The sequence below is a fragment of the Salvelinus sp. IW2-2015 genome, linkage group LG1 (assembly GCF_002910315.2).
Source record: "Salvelinus sp. IW2-2015 linkage group LG1, ASM291031v2, whole genome shotgun sequence".
NCBI lineage: Eukaryota > Metazoa > Chordata > Actinopteri > Salmoniformes > Salmonidae > Salvelinus > Salvelinus sp. IW2-2015.
Window position 1 is genome coordinate 44415725 of NC_036838.1, and position 21065 is coordinate 44436789.

A 21065-nucleotide genomic window follows, 5' to 3' on the forward strand; every position below is an offset into this window, starting at 1 on the left:
ACGAAGGACCTCAATACCACTGACAGACCGTAATAACAATTCGACCATATACCCCGCAGACTCCCGGATATACCACTGCAACCTAATACCACATGAGACCTATACACTGCAGACTATACCACACGGCAACACGGAACCATAACCACTGCAGAACAAGGTCTGCAGTGTTATAGGTCTGCAGTGTTATAGGTCTGCAGTGTTATAGGTCTGCAGTGTTATAGGTCTGCAGTGTTATAGGTCTGCAGTGTTATTGGTCTCAGTGTTATTGGTCTACAGTGTTATTGGTCTACAGTGTTATTGGTCTACAGTGTTAATGGTCTCCATACCTGTCTTCTGAGGTGATCCTGTTCTACTGGTCTCAGTGTTATTGAAAAGTGACTAACATGATATCTCATCTGCTTCTTATCATGTAGAAAGATACTAATCAATGTGTTTTCTCTCTATCTCCCTCCTCCCTCTTCCTCCCTCCCTCTCTCCAAGGGTCAGAAAGGGAACACTAAGGGGTGTCAGAGTGAAAGAACGGTGGTGCAATACCACTATACCCAGTGGCCTGACATGGGCGTCCCTGAGTACACTCTGCCCGTGCTCACCTTCGTCAGGAGGTCCGCTGCCACCCAGACCCCGGAGATGGGCCCTATGCTGGTCCACTGCAGGTATTGTCTCTGTCACTGTGCTGCTCAGGGGTTCATATGGGGGAAGACTTACTAAATTAGAAGGGGTGCACATTTTGCAAACTGTGTATTCAAAAATGTATCATGCATGAGAGGAAGAACAAAAGGCAAAAATAAAGATTATGAGAACTAATGAGCCCCCAAAAATAGTCAATATTAGACAGTTTCATGATTTACTGTAGTTTAGTTTATTATTTATTTTCACCAGTGAAGCATCTGTTGTGGTGTCAAAGCTTGATACATAAGTGTTTCGGCCAATAAATGGGTATGATTATTATTATTTTTATTTATTTTTTTTGTTACTTATTTTGTACATAATGTTGCTGCGTGTCTTATGACGGAAAATAACTTCTGGACATCGGAACAGTGATTACTCACCACGAACTGGTAGAAGCTTTTTCCTTTAACGAGTCCGACGTGAAGGATATACTGCTTTCCCGGTAACAGGCCACAATCCTTGTCATTTGTGTGAAGAGAAGATGGAGAAAAAGGGGGCGGAGTACGGGCTGCCTTCTGAGAATTTGTAGGTGATCGAGTAAACTCCCACTGCCATCTGTTCTATTGGCAAATATTGGAAAATAAAATTGATGACCTACGAGCAAGATTAAACTACTAACAGAACATTAAAAAATGTATATCTTATGTTTCACCAAATTGTGGCTGAACGACAACATTCACAAAATACAGATGGCCGGTTTTACACTGTATCGGCAGGATAGAACAGCAGCCTTTGGTAAGACAAGGGGTGGCGGTCTATGTATATTTGTAAACAGCAGCTGGTGCACGATATCTAAGGAAGTCTCAAGATTTTGCTCGCCTGAGGTAGAGTATCTCATGATAAGTTGTAGACCACACTATCTACCTAGAGAGTTTTCATCTGTATTTTTCGTAGCTATCTACATACCACCGCAGACCGATGCTGGCACTAAGACACACTCAATGAGCTGTATACCGCCATAAGCAAACAGGAAAATGCTCATCCAGAGGCGGCGCTCCTAGTGGCCGGGGACTTTAATGCAGGGAACTTAAATCTGTTTTACCAAATTTCCACCAGCATGTTAAATGTGCAACTAGAGGGAAAAAAACTCTAGACCACCTTTACTCCACACACAGAGACACATACGAAGCTCTCCCTCGCCCTCGCCCTCCATTTGGCAAATCTGACCATAATTCTGTCTTCCTAATTCCTGCTGACAAGCAAAAATTAAAACAGGAAGCACCAGTGATGAAAAAAAGTGGTCAGATGAAGTAGATGCTAAGCTACAGGACTGTTTTGCTAGCACAAACTGGAATATGTTCCGGGATTCCTCCGATGGCATTGTGGAGTACACCACATCAGTCACTGGCTTTATCAAAAAGTGCATCGATGACGTCGTCCCCACAGTGACTATACGTACATACCCCAACCAGAAGCCATGGATTACAGACAACATCCGCACTGAGCTAAATGGTAGAGCTGCCGCTTTCAGGGAGCGGGACTCTAACCCGGAAGCTTATAAGAAATCCCGCTATGCCCTCCAACGAACCATCAAACAGGCAAAGCGTCAATACTGGACTAAGATCGAATCGTACTACACAGGCTCCAACGGCAAACTATTGCAAACTTTTACAGACTACAAAGGGAAGCACAGCCGAGAGCTGCCCAGTGACACGAGCCTACCAGATGAGCTAAATTACTTCTATGATCGTTTCGAGGCAAGTAACACTGAAACATGCATGAGAGCATCAGCTGTTCCGGACGACAAAAGATTTGGCATGGGTCCTCAGATCCTCAAAAGGTTCTACAGCTGCACCATTGAGAGCCTCCTGAATGATTGCATCACCTGGTATGGCAACAGCTCGGCCAGTGCATCACTGGGGCCAAGCTTACTGCCATCCAGGACCTCTATACCAGGCGGTGTCAGAGGAAGGCCCTAAAAATTGTCAAAGACTCCAGCCACCCTAGTCATAGACTGTTCTCTCTGCTACCGCATGGCAAGCGGTACCGGAGTGTCAAATCTAGGTCCAAGAGGCTTCTAAACAGCTTCTACCCCCAAGCCATAAGACTCCTGAATATCTAATGAAATTGCGACCCAGACTATTTGCATTCCCCCCCTTTTACACTGCTACTACTCTCTGTTATTATCTATGCATAGTCACTTTAATAACGCTACCTACATGTACATATTACCTCGACTAACCGGTGCCCCCCGCGCATTGACTCTGTACCGGTACCCCCTGTATATAGCCTCGCTATTGTTATTTTACTGCTGCTCTTTAATTATTTGTTACTTTTCTTATACTTACTTAATATATATATATATATATATATATATATATATATATATATATATATATATATACATGCAGTGCTGTGAGTGACCTGGCATAGAACCATGCACTCTAAAAAGTAAAGGTTCCTGGAGTATCCTTTAGGGGTTCTTCAAATTGAAACTGTGGGGGAAACCCTAGAAGTTATTTTAAGAACCCTTGAAAAAGGTTATTCGAAGAACCTTTTGGGATAAATTTTTTTAACTCCCTGTCCTCCCTCCCACCATTTAAAAAAAAAATATTTTAATAATAACAATATTGACAATATTGATTTAAATAATACATTGTTTATTTAGTGGCACCACAAATGTGAATTAATATTTACAAAACAATTTTCCAAACAAAACATCAAAAAAAAATGTCTGCAGACATTTCATTTCATTACATTTTTTAAATTAAATAATGATGTACAATAAAAACATACATTAAAAATGAATCATAGGTAAACTAACAATATTGTAGACTTGATACTAAATACAGTTTTTTTTTGCGTGTGTGTGTGTGTGTCCAACAACCGCTTGCCCAACAACCACTTAGTTATGTTAGGGAGTTTGCCATCTTTATGACTGGCCCTGGTAACTTCACCCCGACTTCTCTTATCCCCAGAACACAGTAACTTTAAGAACATTAGTGTTTTTCTGACATTTTTGGGAAATTTTACTGAAAATAAAAAAATACAGCCCTAGCAGAGCCCCAAGTCCCATGGGGACGTCCTCTAGGGCGTGGGTGTTCTCCCCATCAAATACCAGGGTGATTTCACTCTCGTGGTGAATTGGATTCCCACCGATGTGCAGTAAAGGAGTGGGGAGTGGTGAAATCTGTGTCACCATAAGTAAGAAAAGATTAATACACATACAATTAACAAAGAACATAACAAATGTTCAGCTGTAGTTTTATATAAGCATGCACACATGTTTCTGAAGAAACAGATTATTTGAGCATAGGCATACCTTCTCACGGCCATAAAGGCCACTCGGGTCGTCATTGAAGAGGTAGGGCAAGAGCAGGATTGCTGCTGTGGTCTCGAGTCCTAGTAAAGCAATGATCTTACTACACTTGCTAATTTTATTGCAAAATACATTATAGAAAGGGAAGGAATAACAGCAAATACCCCTGTGTGCCTCTTCTGTATTGTCCTCCAGGAACTGTCGAAATAGCAGGATGATGTCCTCACCCCTGCCTCGCCTCTCTATCTCTGCTAGTCCTTGAATCTCTTTTTATCTATATCCATTTCATGGACTTGATTATTAATTTCTGAGAAGATCTGAAAAGTTCTTTGCCGACATTTGTATGCTAATAGATTTCAGTTTGTATTGACTGCTATGTAGGTTAAATGTACACTTCAAATGCAGCTGTTCTTGGTTGCTGATAATTGGCCTCTGTATGCCTATGTAGATATTCCATAAAAAATCAGCCGTTTCCAGCTACAATAGTCATTTACAACATTATCAATGTCTACACTGTATTTCTGATAAATGTTATGTTATTTTAATGGACAGAAAATGTGCTTTTCTTTCAAGGCCATTTCTAAGTGACCCCAAACTTTTGAACGGTAGTGTATATATTAAATAAATATTGAAAGATAAATGGCATCGACATACAATTGAATGCAAAATAGAAGAACATATTAGAGAAAGCACTAACCAATACAGTACAGCCATACAGTAAAAGTACTGCCAAACAGGCCTAATATCACATTCCAAGCTATCTTTGTATACAAATTGTTCAATATTTTATCAGGCTGACTTTTTTCTGCGTGGCAATACTGTGTTTGGATTCTGAAGGGCATGCATTTATACAAAAGAGGTCTAGTCACTGTATTAATACCATCATGCATTTGAATCCCATCTATATCTACCATCTAAGTTATTAATTTCCCTCCATTTCCAAAATGGGATAGTATTGTATATGTAATGTTATGCCCCCTTGTGAGTTCATAATATTATTGCATGCTGTAGCAGGCTATATAAAGAGGAAGCCCTCCACTGACCGATTAAGTTCATTGCAACATCTCGTCTGGCCAGGTCACCGTCCGTCCTTAGTTAATTAGTTAGTTATTCATTAGTATTTGATATTATTATATCAATTATTTCGATACATATTCAGAGCCAAACATCAACCCAACTTAACATTACCCTTTTAACTGTTAAACTTGGCACGAGCGTTTTCACTTGCAATTGCGAAGTTCCCCGAAGAATTCCAGCAACGATGGGGGTTCCTCGATGAACCCCACCTCCTAAGAAGTTATTTGAAGAACCTTTTTGGGGCTGTTTTTCATTGCCAAGAACCCTAAGGTTCTTTGAGGATCTTAGAACTCCAGTTGAACCCCTAATTTAATTTTTAGAGTGTAATATGCACTGCAGTCTGAAATATACACTATAATTTTCCCTACAGCTACTCTGCACTTCCTTTGTTACCTGAGAGAAATGAATCCCAGCTGTGGCTAGCTAAGCATGTGTTTAAGGCAGGGAAATGGACTGTAATTGTCCAGTGAAAGTTCCCTCCTCGGTAATGAGAGTAATGGTCTCTAATGTCATCTGTCCTGTGCTGTTCGATAATGACCCTTCACAGGCAGGACCTGCTGTGTCTACACACTCAACTTTACAGCTTTGCCAGACACACACACCACAGGTCCTCTAGCCAAGCTTATTACTGTGTCCTGGGTGGACACAGTGACCTGGGTGGACCTTCTCTCAGTGCTGCCGACTGGCTTCTCTCCTGCTGAACATGGATTTCTTTTAATGATACACACAGGAACTTGACATGAGGAGAGGGAAGTCCACCTATGAGGTAGAAATAGCCCTGTTAAGGGTCAGAGGTGACGTTAAGGCATGTTTTATAGGAGTTTGTACTGTATGACTTCTCCAGGAGGGCTTGGATGCATTAGAGCTGCTCTCCCCAACTTCAGTCCTTGAACGTCATTCATCAGCAACTGGTTTAGATCTGGAAAATGACGTGTCTGGACTCTGGCCAGCCAATGACATGAATTGATCGATTAAGAACCAGTTAGAGGAGAAAATGAATGCAGCATACATGGACTGGGTTTGACAGCTGAGTTAGAAGATGAATTAGTCTGCTGCTCTCATGGACCTCTTTGTCCATATTCCTGAAGACCTAAATGCCAATATGAAACCCTGTATGAATATCCAAGTTGTGTGTTCTTGTGTGTGTGCAGTGCGGGTGTGGGCCGGACAGGGACCTACATCGTCATAGACAGCATGCTGCAGCAGATCAAGGACAAAAGCACAGTCAACGTCCTGGGCTTCCTCAAACACATCCGGACCCAGCGCAACTACCTGGTACAGACAGAGGTGGGTCCAGTTTGTGTGTGTGTGTTTGTGTGTTAACACCCTTCTATACTCACTATGTGACATTCTGTTCACTTCAGCATCTGTGTGAAAGCAAATGATGATGTCTTTCTTATCTGTCTTATGCAGCTGTGTTTTAATCTGTCCATATCCCTCTGTGTAATTAGAGAACAGGCATGCATCACATAGCCACTGTTGTCCAGGACCAAAGGACCATAGCCATTGTCATCATTTCTTTACAAAGAGCTGTACTGCCACTGTATGCGTGTCTGACTTGGTGTTGCTTCTCTCCATCTTGCTTGGCCTATAGGAGCAGTATATCTTCATTCATGATGTGTTGATTGAGGCCATCATGGGGAAGGAGACAGAGGTGTTGTCCAGCCAGCTGCACAGCTATGTCAACAGTATCCTTACACCTGGGGTGGGCGGCAAGACTCGCCTGGAGAAACAGTTTAAGGTCTGAGCAGCTCCTTCTCAGTCTTACTGAACCCTAGATCTCTTTCTCGCTTTCTCTATCTGCCTATCATCTCTCTCAAACAGATTTTCTCTGAATCTATATTTTTCTTCCTGCATATCTCTCTCGCTCTCTGTCTCTCTCTCTCTGTACTTCTCTCTCTCTCCGTACCTCTCATTTTCTATCATACTCTCTATGTCTCCCTCTATTCTCTCACTTCCCTCAGCTCTCCATCGTTCCCATGTTTTCCCAGCGCAGGGATCTCAGGGTCATGTCTGTCTCCTTAAAGATGTCTCTCAGCATCACAAAGTCTTGATTGATCTCTGTTTGGGCCCTCTACTGGAGACGTAAATGTAATTAGAATGGAAATACATTTAGGGGAAGAGTACTTCTCTTCCCCGGGTGCCCCCTTTGACTAACGCTACTCACTGCACTTGTTGCCAGGGCAATGTGAACCCTCCTATCACAGTGGGGGGGTCTAGGTTGTCGCCTGGTTTGACGACAGGCTCAGATCATAATTGGCTTTCATTATTCTCCTCCATGGTGTGATTTGATTCGGCCCAGGGTCGGGCGAGATTGAGCGGGCTCTTGCAAAACAATTGCAGCCATTGTGATTTTAATGCAATTAGATGCCAAAAAATTTAGATGCCAAAAATGTCCAAAGTCCTATGTTAATTTCTGCTCTCCAAAGAATTAGCAGTGTTTGTAATTGTGTCATTTGGCAGGAGTGTTAAGATGACAACACAATTTTNGTGTGTGTGTGTGTATGAACATCCTGAGTGACTCATTCCATAATCACCATGTGCCATTCTATTCACTTGCGCATCTGCTGTAAAGTCCCGAATGATCAAACTCCCTGCAGCTAGTCGACAGCTACAGTAGAGCATGACGTCTTTCTTATCTGTCTAATGCAGCTGTGTTTAAGTCTGTCCATGTCCCTCTTTGTAAATATAGGAAAGGCATGCATCACACAGCCACTGTTGTCCGGGACCAAGGGGACCATGGTCATTGTCATCATTTATCTGTTCTAAAAAGAGCTGCACTGCCACTTTGTCTGCATGTCTGACTGGTGTTCTCTCTTTCTGTCCTGCTTGGCCTATAGGAGCAGTATATCTTCATTCATGATGCGTTGATTGAGGCCATCATGGGGAAGGAGACGGAGGTGTTGTCCAGCCAGCTGCACAGCTATGTCAACAGTATCCTTACGCCTGGGGTGGGCGGCAAGACACGGCTGGAGAAACAGTTTAAGGTCAGAGCACCTCCTTCTCAGTCTTACTGAACACTCATTCCCCTAGATCTCTTTCTCTATCTGCCTATCATGCTCCTCTCTCAAACATCTTTTCTCTGCATCTTTCTTTTTCTGCCACATCTCTCTGTCTCTGTCTCTCTCGCTCTCTCTCTCTTTCTCTCCTTACCTTTCTTTCTCTCTCTGTACCTCTTTTTTTCTCTCTCTCTCTCTGTACCCCACTCTCCCTCTATCCTCTCTCTTCTCTCAGCTCTCCATCGTTCTCATGTTTTCCCAGAGCAGGGACTTCAGGGTCCTGTCTGTCTCCTTAAAGACGTCCCTCAGCATCACACATTTGTGATTAATCTCCCTCAGGGCCCACTACTGGAGAAGTGATCGTAATTTGAATGGAAATACATTTGGGGGAAGAGTACTTATCTTCCTCGGGTGCCCCCTTTGACTAACCCCACTCACTGCTTGTTTCCAGGGAGATGTGCACTTTCCTATAATGGTGGGGGGTCTGGGTTGTTGCCTGGTTTGATGACAAGCTCACAACGTAATTGGCTTTCATTATTCTCCTCCACGGTGTATTTGATTTAGCCCAGGGTTGAGCGAGATTGAGCGTGCTCTTGCGAAACAATGGCAGCCATTGGGATTTTAATGCAATTAGCCTCAAGGCTGGATTTAAAGTTAATAATTTTTGGGAGAGAATATTTATTTTGTTTTTCAGAGCCCCAAAAAAAGTCTGTGTTAATTTCTGCTCTACAAAGAATTAAGCAGTGTTTGTCTTTTTGTGACATGCAATTTGGCATGAGTGTTATCTGCAATATTAAGATGAGCAAACACTTTTTTCAGTCAGCAGAATTTGATCTGAGACTTGACTATAATTTAATTAACTGTTGAAAGTCGGTGTTGATGGGAAGCAGCACATGGTTGGGCTGTATTATAAACACACGTTTAGACTTTAGCTATGTTCTGAACCCCATGTTCAGGGCCATAACAGTAGAGTGGTTAGTGTCAGAACTCCTGAGGTCAGTGACTCTACGGAGAGTACTGCAGGCCATTAGAGTTTGTTTAAATGACAGAGTAGGGAGGGTATGAATGATCAAGGGAAGCATGTGTCTTTATCAGATACTCTGGTGTATTGTATCATTGTTATCTAACCTCTTTCTCTCTGTCTTTCTTCCTCCCCCACTTTCATCCATCCGTCTGTCCCTCTTTCTTGCCCTCTCACCTCCTCTCTTGTTGCAGTTGGTGACTCAGTGTAACGCCAGGTTTGTGGAGTGCTTCAGTGCTCAGAAGGAGTGCAACAAAGAGAAGAACCGCAACTCCTCGGTAGTACCCTGTAAGTCAAATTATATTCTCCATGCACCACCTGACAGCGATATTCAGATTTCGTATTGGCTCCCGTCTAGACTGCTGCTTTCCACAGTTTCCTGTTTCTGATAACCTTAGGCTCTATTCATGGTCATAGGAAATCATTCATCTACAGTAGTTAGTTACATAACCAGTTGTTTATGGTCCATGCTCATACTATAGTTCTTTTAAGTGATTATGCTGTGGCTGCTTTCATAAAAATGACACACTCTGCTTTGTAAACCAATAAGAACATGTTTGCTACTTAGCTCTATGATCACTTTGCCTTGATTGGATCTCTCTTTCTCTATGGCAGCGGAGCGAGCGAGGGTGGGGTTGGCACCTTTACCCGGCATGAAAGGCACAGATTACATTAACGCGTCTTACATAATGGTGAGTACCACCTCCTGTCCCTCCTCTGTCAATCATTCACTGTCCCTGTCACACACCCGGCTGGACCAACTGAGCTAAGGAATATTATGATATAAGATCCCTTTGTCTCATAGACATTGTTCATTGCTATCAACTGAAAGGAATAGACTTGGATTTGTTGTTGACCTATGTGAATCCTAGGTTTGTGTCGGGACATAAAAAGGTAGGCCGCTAGATCTAAGGTGTTTTGAGCAGTGGTAGTCTACTGCTGTGGCAGGTTTCATCTGACACACACAGGCTTGTTTTCATCTTTGTGTGTAACCACAACACAACCCTTGCTTGGACCCTTGACCTCTGTTGTGACACCACAGGGCTACTACAGGAGCAATGAGTTCATCATTACCCAGCATCCTCTGCCTCACACCACTAAAGACTTCTGGAGGATGATCTGGGACCACAATGCACAGATCATTGTCATGCTGCCGGACAACCAGGGGCTGGTGGGTCTCTCACACGCATGCACATACGCACATGAACAAATGCACATGCCTGTGCAAGCATGCAGGCACACACACACATACAGTACATGCACACACACACCACCACTAAGTGTTGTTGGCTTCAGCCTTATCTCTGGTCTATTAAAGGGCTGTCTTAGCACGCTAAGCTTAGTCTCTCCCAGCCTTGGCCCAGTGTTCACACAGGAAGCCACTCGTTTGGGGGTGAGAGGAATTGAGATGAATACTGAAGGTGACAGCAGCTGTATCAGTCGCTCCACTCAGCCATATGTCTTATTAAGATTAAGATCAAGATTAAGATCACTTTATTGGTCAATTGCACACAAGGTCCAAACGAAATTTGACAACCACTTTTAACCCGACCCCGCCAAAAAACACACATTCATACAGTGCCTTCAGAAAGTATTCATACCCGTTGACTTATTACACATTTTGTTGTGCTACAGCCTGAATACAAAATTGATTTAATTTTTGTCCTGTCCTCAACTGGCAGCTTTATTAAATAGTACCCGCAAACACCAGTCTCAATATCAACAGTGAGGAGGCGACTCCGGGATGCTGGCCTTCTAGGCAGAGTTGAAAGAAAAGATTAAGATGGGTTAAAGAACACAGACACTGGACAGAGGAACTCTGCCTAGAAGGCCAGCATCCCGGAGTCGCCTCTTCACTGTTGAAGTTGAAACTGGTGTTTTGCGGGTATTATTTAATGAAGCTGCCAGTTGAGGACTTGTGAGGCATCTGTTTCTCAAACTAGACACTCAAATGTACTTGTCCTCTTGCTCAGTTGTGCACCGGGGCCTCCCACTTCTCTTTCTATTCTGGTTAGGGCCAGTTTGCGCTGTTCTGTGAAGGGAGTAGTACACAGCGTTGTACGAGATCTTCAGTTTCTTCAATATTTCTCGCATGGAATAGCCATTATTTCTCAAAACAAGAATAGACTGATGAGTTTCAGAAGAAAGTAATTTGTTTCTGGCCATTTTGAGCCTGTAATCGAACCCAAAAATGCTGATGCTTCAGATACTCAACTAGTCTAAAGGAGGCCAGTTTTATTGCTTCTTTAATCAGAACAACAGTTTTCAGCCTTGCTAAATTTTTTCAAAAGGGTTTTCTAATGATCAATTAGCCTTTTAAAATGATAAACTTGGATTAGCTAACACAACGTGCCATTGGAACACAGGAGTGATGGTTGCTGACAATGGGCCTCTGTACGCCTATGTAGATATTCCATTAAAAAATCAGCCGTTTCCAGCTACAATAGTCAATTACAACATTAACAATGTCTACACTGTATTTCTGATCAATTTGATGTTATTTTAATGGACCAAAAATGTGCTTTTCTTTCAAAAACAAGGACATTTCAATGTGACCCTAAACTTTTGAAAGGTAGTTTATTTTGATTTGTTTAACACTTTTTTGGTTACTACATGATTCCATATGTGTTATTTCATAGTTTTGATGTCTTCACTATTATTCTACAATGTAGAAAATAGCAAAAATAAAGAAACATCTTGAATAAGTAGGTGCTCTAAAACTTTTGACAAGTAGTGTAATTATTCACACCCCTGAGTCAATACTTTGTAGAAGCACCTTTGACAGGGATTACAGCTGTGAATCTTTCTGGGCAAGTCTCTAAGAGCTTTCCACAACTGGATTGTGCAACACTGGCCATTATTGTTTTCAAAATGATTCAAGCTCTGTCAAACTGGTTCTTGATCATTGCTAGGCAACCATTTTCAGGTCTTGCCATAGCTTTTCAAGTAGATTTAAGTAAAATGTCGGCCACACAGGAACATTCACTGTCTTCTTGGTAAGCAACTCCATTGTGGATTTGGCCTTGTGTTTTATGTTATTGTCCTGTTGAAAGGTGAGTTTGTCTTAGTGTCTGGTGGAAAGCAGACTGAACCAGGTTTAGCTCTAGGATTTTGCCTGTGCTTCGCACCATTATTTTTTTATCCTGAAAAACTCCCAGTCCTTAACGATTACAAGCATACCCATAACATGATGCAGCTACCAGTATGCTTGAAATATGGACAGTGGTACTCAGTAATGTGTTGTATTGGATTTGCCCAAAACATAACACTTTGTATTCAGGACAAAAAGTTAATTGCTTTACCACATTTTTTGCAGTATTACTTTAGCGCCTTGTTGCAAACAGGATGCATGTTTTAGAATATTTTTATTCTGTACGGGCTTTTCACTCTGTCAATTAGGTTAGTATTGTGGAGTAATTACAATGTTGTTGATCCATCCTCAGTTTTTTCCTATCACAGCCATTAAACTCTTAACTATTTTGAAGTCACCATTGGCCTCATGGTGAAATCCCAAAGCAGTTTTCTTAATCTCAAGCAACTGAGTTAGGAAGGACACCTGTTACTTTGTGTGATGATACATCATCCAAGATGGAATTAATAAGGGATATTCAATGCTGTGTTTTTTTTTTTTACCCGTCCACCAATGGGTGCCCTTCTTTGCGAGGCATTGGAAAACCTCCATGGTCTTTGTGGTTGAATCTGTGTTTGAAATTCACTGCTCGACTGAGGGACCTTACAGATAATTGTATGTGTGTGGGGTACAGAGATGAGGTAGTCATTCAAAAATCATATGAAACACTATTATTGCACACAGAGTGAATCCATGCAACTTATTATGTGACTTGTTAAGCAAACTTTTACTCCTGAACTTATTTAGGCTTGCCATAACAAAGGGGTTGAATACTTATTGACTCAAGACATTTCAGTTTTTCATATTTTAATACATTTGTACAAATTTTGAAAAACATAATTCCACTTTGATGTTTTGTATTGTGTATAGGCCAGTGACAAAAATCTCAATGTAATCAATTTTAAATTCAGGCTGTTACACAATAAAATGTGGAAATAGTCAACGAGTGTGAATACTTTCTGAAGGCATGGTACATATACAGGTTTTGAAGCAATGCAGGGGGCTGCCACACTGGGCACCCAGGAACCTGTTGCTGTGGGGGTGTTAAGTTCCTTTTTCAGTGGAACGATAGCATGCAATGTCCTCTAGGATTTGATACCAGCAACCCTCCGGTTGCCAGCTCATTTCCCTTCAGATTTTTCCTGTCGGACCTGGGATTCGAACTGGCAATTCTCCGGTTGCTGGCTTACCTCTCTACCTGCTGCCCATACCAGTCGCCTCTCTAACTAACTCTGTCTATATATCTATGATTTCACACACTGAGTAGTGGCACTTCTGCACTCATACTCCAGTTCCTTTAACATTTTGATGTTTTTGTTTTAGGGCTAGTCCTTTGCTCAATATGAACTGTCAGTTCTTATACTAAACTACAATGTCTCACACTCCCCTTCCTTGTATTTCTCATTTTCCCTCCCTTCTTTCTCACCCTTTCCCCTTCTCCCTTTTCCCTATTATTTTCATCCTTGTTTTGGTTTGGCTGTGTCTTTAGGCGGAGGATGAGTTTGTGTACTGGCCAAGCCGAGAGGAGGCCATGAACTGTGAGGCCTTCACTGTCACGCTCATCAGCAAAGACAGACTATGCCTTTCTAACGAAGAGCAGATCATCATCCACGACTTTATCCTGGAGGCCACACAGGTACGATGCGATGTGTGTGCCTGCGTGTCTGGGTGTAAGAAGTCCTCTGTGGCTTAGTTGGTAGAGCATGGCGTTTGCAACGCCAGGATAGTAGGTTATATTCCCAGCACTACCTATACGTAAAATGTATGCACGCATGACTGTAAATCGCTTTGGATTAAAGTGTCTGTTAAATGGCATATATCTGTATTATACACTGAGTATACCAAACATTAGGAACACCTTCTTAATATTGAGTTGCACACCCTCCCCTTTTGCCCTCAGAACAGCCTCAATTTGTCAGGGCATGGACTCTACAAGGTGTCAAAAGCTTTCCACAGGGATGCTGGCCCATGTTGACTCCAATGCTTCCCACAGTTGTCCTTTGGGTGGTGGACCATTCTTGATACAGACGGGAAACTGTTGAGCATGAAAAACCCAGCAGTGTTGCAGTTCTTGACACAAACCAGTGTGCCTGGCACCTACTACCATACCTCTTTCAAAGGCACTTAAATCTTTTCTCTTTACCATTCAGCCACTGAATGGTACACATACACAATCCATGTCTTAATTGTCTCACGGCTTAAAAATCCTTCTTTAACCTGTCTCCTCCCCTTCATCTACATTGACTGAAGTGGATTTAACAAGTGACATCAATAAGGGATCATAGCTTTCACCTGGATTAATCTGTTCAGTCATGGAACGAGCAGGTGTTCCTAATGTTTTGTATACTCAGTGTATATTATTATATTATGTGTGCAGTGTTTTAATGGGCCTGCGTCTGTGTGTATGACTGTCTTTACCTGCATGAGTGTGTGAGTCAGTCTTTGTGTGTGGGTGAGCATCTTTGTATGTACACCTACCTTAAACTATCCCTTCTTCTGTCTTTCTTTTCCCTCTACCCCAGGATGACTATGTGTTGGAGGTGCGTCACTTCCAGTGCCCTAAATGGCCCAACCCTGATGCTCCCATGAGCAGCACCTTTGAGCTCATCAATGTCATCAAGGAGGAGGCCATGATCAGAGACGGACCCACCATAGTGCACGATGAGTGAGTGTGTCACATCATGCTCCTGATGAGAATCATTATCTCTGCTTTTAACCTCTAAGTAAATCATTTAAACTGTGTTCTGTTTCAACAGAACATGTAATTATTCGCTCTAACCAGGTTTCCATGCAACCTTTTTATGTGTAAAGTACATGTGGGCTGTGCATGTCGGATTAAACATTTCACGAAAGGCCTGATGGAAACAGTTAATTTGCTGGTAAACTTTCCAAATGTTGACAAAACAAAATACGCTAGACAAGGTGAGATCTTTTTGTGTCTGTAAAACGAATTATGCGAGAAATTGCAGTGGAAATGCCTTTATGCTCAAATATCGATATAATAACCATCAAATCAAAGTGAACTTAGTCACGTGATTATATTTTGTGTGGCCCTCACACTACGACTCGAGAAACCATGTAGTTTATTAGGCTACAGAAAAACTTCACAGGGTGGTGAAAGTGCAAGGTGATGAGCTTGATGCTCCTTTCCAATAAATATCAAGGGTCTTATTCTGAAGACATGATGATTGATGCCTTGCTGCCATTTGACAAATTTAAAATAATCATGCTCTTTTGTTCATAATAATCTCATCGTGTACCTGCCAGCTGTTGTCTAGAGCGCATGTGTCAAGACCAGAGTGGGCACTCTCACTATAGCCTTTAACACAACATTTTAGTGACAAAACCATCAGTACAGTTGAAAATGCGATGGAAACCCATTTAACTTGTATTTTTTATTCGGTACATGGGAATTTAACCGCAAAAATGTTTTATGTGCAATTCGTCATCACCCACAGCCTTTAATCCGCAACAGGTTCCACCCCCATGTACCCTGATACTCCATCCAATTAGAAATAATGAACGTCTATTAATGCTGACAGACATTAGCGGCAACGAACAACACTCCCAACGACGAGACATGCAGCCTCAGTCATGTTTATTCATTAGGAAAATGAAGATTGCTTGTCTCATCCCAGAGAAAAAAGGGACTAATTGAGCATTTCAGTTCTGTATCTGTACTATGGAATCCCCCCCTAAGAGGTTTTGGATAGACGGCTGTCGTAATTGTCTGCATATTCATTAGCTGGTGAGACGTGGTAGTTAGCTTCTGTATCTCCATCACATTTGACATGGATGTTAATAGAAGCAGCAACCTTTTCCTGTGAGCGTCCCTCTTTTTCTAAGGGGCTGAACCGCTCCTGTAGTCTCACATGGAATTAATTTGACCCTCTGGGCTCACTGGGCTCTATGCTCATTTGTGACCCTGTGTGTCCCTCAGTCCCTGTCCTGTTTTAGGGTCTATAAAGTAACCCTGTTTGTCCCTCTCCTGTCTCCCAGGTTCGGGGCAGTGTCAGCGGGCATGCTGTGTGCCCTTACCACCCTGTCCCAGCAGCTGGAGAGTGAGAGTGCCGTGGGCGTCTATCAGGTGGCCAAAATGATCAACCTCATGAGGCCTGGAGTTTTCACAGACATAGTAAGTAGACCAGTAGAGCATGATTATGGGATTAAATGTAAAAACTACATAATTGAACATTTGTAGTTTCCCCCCTCTCTAAGACCATGTTCCTCTCCCTCCACAGGATCAGTACCAGTACCTTTATAAAGCTATGCTCAGTCTGATCAGCACCAAGGAGAATGGCTCTGGCCTCACGTCCATGGACAGAAACTGCACCATGGCCATGTCTGATGAGTCAGACCAGGCAGAGAGCATGGAGTCCCTCGTCTGAAGGGCCCACCCACCAGGTCTGAGGGGCCCAAGGCCCTCGCAGACAGAGAGCCACTTACTTTGTAAAATGTCAAGGACTATAAGACAAGACTTTTTGAGGCCTTTTTTGCCAGACTCTTGGTTAAATGAATAACCTGATTACTTTTTTACACTGATAAAAAGTTTTTGATATTTATTTTTTGCCATTTTATGTCTTAATGTTATCCTACTGAGCGTTTGCACCTGCGTTTTTGAGTTCACAACAACAAAACATACTTCTGTCTTTCTTGTTTGCACTATAATGTCAGTTACTGCCTATACTAAGCTGATGGACTCTACTACACTTAAGCTCTGATTTCAACATTCCATGGCAAAGCCCTCACTCAACTGCTTTTGAGAAGTAGGAAAAAAAGCATTGCTCTGTTTGCTCTCTACTAGCTCATGTAAGGAAGAGGAGTGAGAGTGTCATAGCTCCATGTTCATATGAATAAGCTGTCCAACCTGAGGTTCATTACAGTAGACCACCTCTCCTCTCCTCACCCTTGTGGCTCAAATATCACTCATTTGCTGCAAGACTCAACAGTCTGGTTTCTGTTACACCTACAGGCAATAGGGTCAACAGTTCTATTTGTTGTTTGATTTTCTTTTGTTTATATGACCTTTATCTTCATTGTGCATCTAATTAGCAATTAAAACCCATATTTGAATATTGAAGGTGGTATTATAACAGCTACGGTGAACTTGTATTATTTTTAGTACGATTCATATTATGCTTTTATATATATATATATATATATATATATATATATATATATATATATATATATATATATATAAATATACTGATCATTATAGCTTGTGATTTTGTAGATGTCCGATGTCATGACATGCCTCAGCCGCACTGACTCCCACTTGATCCAACAGTTTACCACTCTTATTCAATGCCGGTGTTGATTTTCTGCACATTTACAACCCCTTCTGGCTCAGTTGGTTTTTGCTTCTTGCTGCTAATAGTCTACACACAGTCACAGAAGAGTCAAATGAAGAAATGATAATGCACTTGTGTGAGCGGAAACTTCTTTGAGAAAATGGATACTATTGATACAGCCAATTGCTATTTTTTGTGTCATACCCTATTGAATTTATTATTGGGGTAAAGGACTTATGCTCCCACGTCACACAGCCTTGTGTACATCGTTTCTAATCCTCACTGTTGCTTAACTCTGCTTGTGTGTGGTATGATTGTATGCTATGACTGTCGTATGGTGGCCTAAGCAAGGAAAGATTTACTGGGGTTTTTGAGTCCTAGAGTGATTCACATAAACTCATTGACCCTGTTTAAGTTGTTGTCATACTGCCACCTCTATATTTCCTGTTAGAATCACTTTGATAAATACCTCCCTTAGTTATCTGAAGGAAAGAGAGACCACCTGTGATTTACATTTGAAATAAAATGTGAATTCATTATACAGCACAATGACCATGCTATTAGAATATTTGTATTTAATTATCACAACAAAGCATCGAGGATACCTATGATTTGTAACTTTTACCAAAGACTTATACTCATTTCCGTTAATAGAACTATTAGAGAGAGGGAGAGCAAGTTAGTTGCATTTGTGTGTGATTTCCTTTTTTAGTGATATGTAGGCTGTTGAGTGAGGATAATTCTGTTTACTTTTTCTTCTGCTTCTTTTGGCATCTTTTTGTTTCCAGGCTGGAATTTCTGCATCATCTCCTCATCACTTGTGTTAGTTTAGGAATTCCCTTTGCTACAGAAGGAGTTCATTGCAATTGTATTATATTTAATTTCTCACTCAACTCATAGAATTACAAAATTAAGTGGAGAGATGCATCAATTATTTGATTTTTTTACCCGTCATGTTTCATCTCCTTCCAAGGAGGGCTTTTGAATGAAGTCATAACTCTCCAACATTTGGGGTAGACAGCTGACTTTTGTCCCTTTGTCAGTGAAGGCATTTTGCATCATTAAGCACTAGCTTTTTTCAGTTTTGTCTTGTTCCATCAGGTTAACTCTTAATTTCCTGACTGAGCCTAGTGTCCACTGTCAGGTGTGTTTATGTGTTGCAAAACACAAACACTAGTGTGTCATGAAAACAATGTACATATTTTGTTGCTTCTATAACCAACCGTTCTCTGGAAACTTTGTATCTATGGTATATAATCATAGAATTTATATTTTCATATAAAGCTATTTTTCTTTCTCTCGTTTCAACTCTTTCGTTGCTTTGCTTTTGTGGTGAAACGTGGAAACCAAGTCTCTGTGCACTGAGCTAGTGGTTGTCATCACATTCCAATACAATTCCACGCCTCCCATTAACTTTAAATCAGTGATTGTGATATCATTATTGTTATTACTTTGTTTTTGTCATTTTTTTCTGAGTTACAATTCTGTTGTCAAAGTGTAATAGAATAATTTTGTCCCATTGACCATTTTGAACAGCTGGGCGTTGCTTCTTCTTTTGTAACCTGAAATAAGGAAAAAATAAGGAAAAAATGTTTTGTTTCGTTGAAAGCTATATCAGAGCATTCTATTATAGTGTTATTTAATATGTAAATTGTATTGCTATACTTAAAATAAAATATGGGTTTTGATGTACTTTGTTGAAAACCTTGTGTGGTCCATGTTTCATGCCTTTGTGCATTGAATTTACTAGTTTGTATCATATTGTGAATAAAGTGTTATCATTCCACTATCCTTGTATTAATATCACATAATTAGATATGAGGTTGCCATCTAGTGGTAAAGTAGTGAAGCCCAGAACACCCAAGTAAACTCAGCAAAAAAAGAAACGTCCTCTCACTGTCAACTGCGTTTGTTTTCAGAAAACTTAACATGTGTAAATATTTATATGTACATAAGATTCAACAACTGAGACATAAACTGAACAAGTTCCACAGACATGTGACTGACAGAAATTGAATAATGTGTCCCTGAACAAAGGGGGGGGGTCAAAATCAAAAGTAACAGTCAGTATCTGGTGTGGCCACCAGCTGCATTAAGTACTGCAGTGCATCTCCTCCTTATGGACTGCACCAGATTTGCCAGTTCTTGCTGTGAGATGTTACCCCACTGTTCCACGAAGGCACCTGCAAGTTCCCTGACATTTCTGGGGGGAATGGCCCTAGCCCTCACCCTCCGATCCAACAGCTCCCAGACGTGCTCAATGGGATTGAGATCCGGGCTCTTCGCTGGCCATGGCAGAACACTGACATTCCTGTCTTGCAGGAAATCACGCACAGAACGAGCAGTATGGCTGGTGGCATTGTCATGCTGGAGCGTCATGTCAGGATGAGCCTGCAGGAAGAGTACCACATGAGGAAGGAGGATGTCTTCCCTGTAACGCACAGCGTTGAGATTGCCTGCAATGACAACAAGCTCAGTCCGATGATGCTGTGACACACTGCCCCAGACCATGACGGACCCTCCACCTCCAAATCGATCCCGCTCCAAAGTACAGGCCTCGGTGTAACGCTCATTCCTTCAACGATAAATGCAAATCCGACCATCAACCCTGGTGAGACAAAACCGTGACTCGTCAGTGAAGAGCACTTTTTACCAGTCCTGTTTGGTCCAGCGACGGTGGGTTTGTGCCCATAGGCGACATTGTTGCCGGTGATGTCTGGTGAGGACCTGCCTTACAACAGGCCGACAAGCCCTCAGTCCAGCCTCTCTCAGCTTATTGCGGACAGTCTGAGCACTGATGGAGGGATTGTGTGTTCCTGGTGTAACTCGGGCAGTTGTTGTTGCCATCCTGTACCTGCCCCGCAGGTGTGATGTTCGGATGTACCGATCCTGTGCAGGTGTTGTTACACGTGGTCTGCCACTGCGAGGACGATCAGATGTTCGTCCTGTCTCCCTGTCTTAGGCATCTCACAGTAGGGACATTGCAATTTATTGCCCTGGTCACATGTGCAGTCCTCCTGCCTCCTTGCAGCATGCCTAAGGCACATTCACACAGATGAGCAGGAACCCTGGGCATCTTTCTTTTGGTGTTTTTCAGAGTCAGTAGAAAGGCCTCTTTGGTGTCTTAAATTTTCATAACTGTGACCTTAATTGCCTACCGTCTGTAAGCTGTTAGTGTCTTAACGACCGTTCCACAAGTGCATGTTCATGAATTGTTTATGGTTCATTGAACAAGCATGGGAAACAGTGTTTAAGCCGTTTACAATGAAGATCTGTGAAGTTATTTGGATTTTTACGAATTATCTTTGAAGACAGGGTCCTGAAAAAGAGACATTTCTTTTTTTGCTGAGTTTAGTTTTCGATAAGCCTACACATCCTGATCTCATGAGGTTAAATTGTTTTGCAAGGCCTAATTAAACAGTGTTTGTGAGAGTATGAGTACCATAATTATTAAAGCATAAATTATTGTAAAACACAGTAATTATGTTTGATTAGCCTTAAATTACACAATAGAAAGTGTAATTGTCATCGAAGCAATAATTACAGAAGTAGGGAGGTAACTGAAAGTTGCATGATTGGATTGCTGTCAGATTCACAAAGCAGACAAACGTATTTG

General features: G+C 41.7%; 1 protein-coding gene across 1 annotated transcript in view; it reads left to right on the top strand.

The window, feature by feature from the left end:
- Positions 1-19141, top strand: part of LOC111968171 (receptor-type tyrosine-protein phosphatase gamma) — a 328528-nt gene extending 309387 nt beyond the window's left edge. Inside the window, exons 19-28 of the mRNA XM_070442954.1 lie at positions 389-653; positions 6157-6292; positions 7846-7992; positions 9220-9313; positions 9641-9717; positions 10068-10196; positions 13645-13791; positions 14678-14820; positions 16155-16290; positions 16397-19141. Coding sequence (XP_070299055.1) covers positions 389-653; positions 6157-6292; positions 7846-7992; positions 9220-9313; positions 9641-9717; positions 10068-10196; positions 13645-13791; positions 14678-14820; positions 16155-16290; positions 16397-16543 — 1421 coding nt within the window. The 3' untranslated portion in view covers positions 16544-19141. The remainder of the gene's footprint in view (positions 1-388; positions 654-6156; positions 6293-7845; positions 7993-9219; positions 9314-9640; positions 9718-10067; positions 10197-13644; positions 13792-14677; positions 14821-16154; positions 16291-16396) is intronic.
- Positions 19142-21065: the final 1924 nt, after the last annotated feature.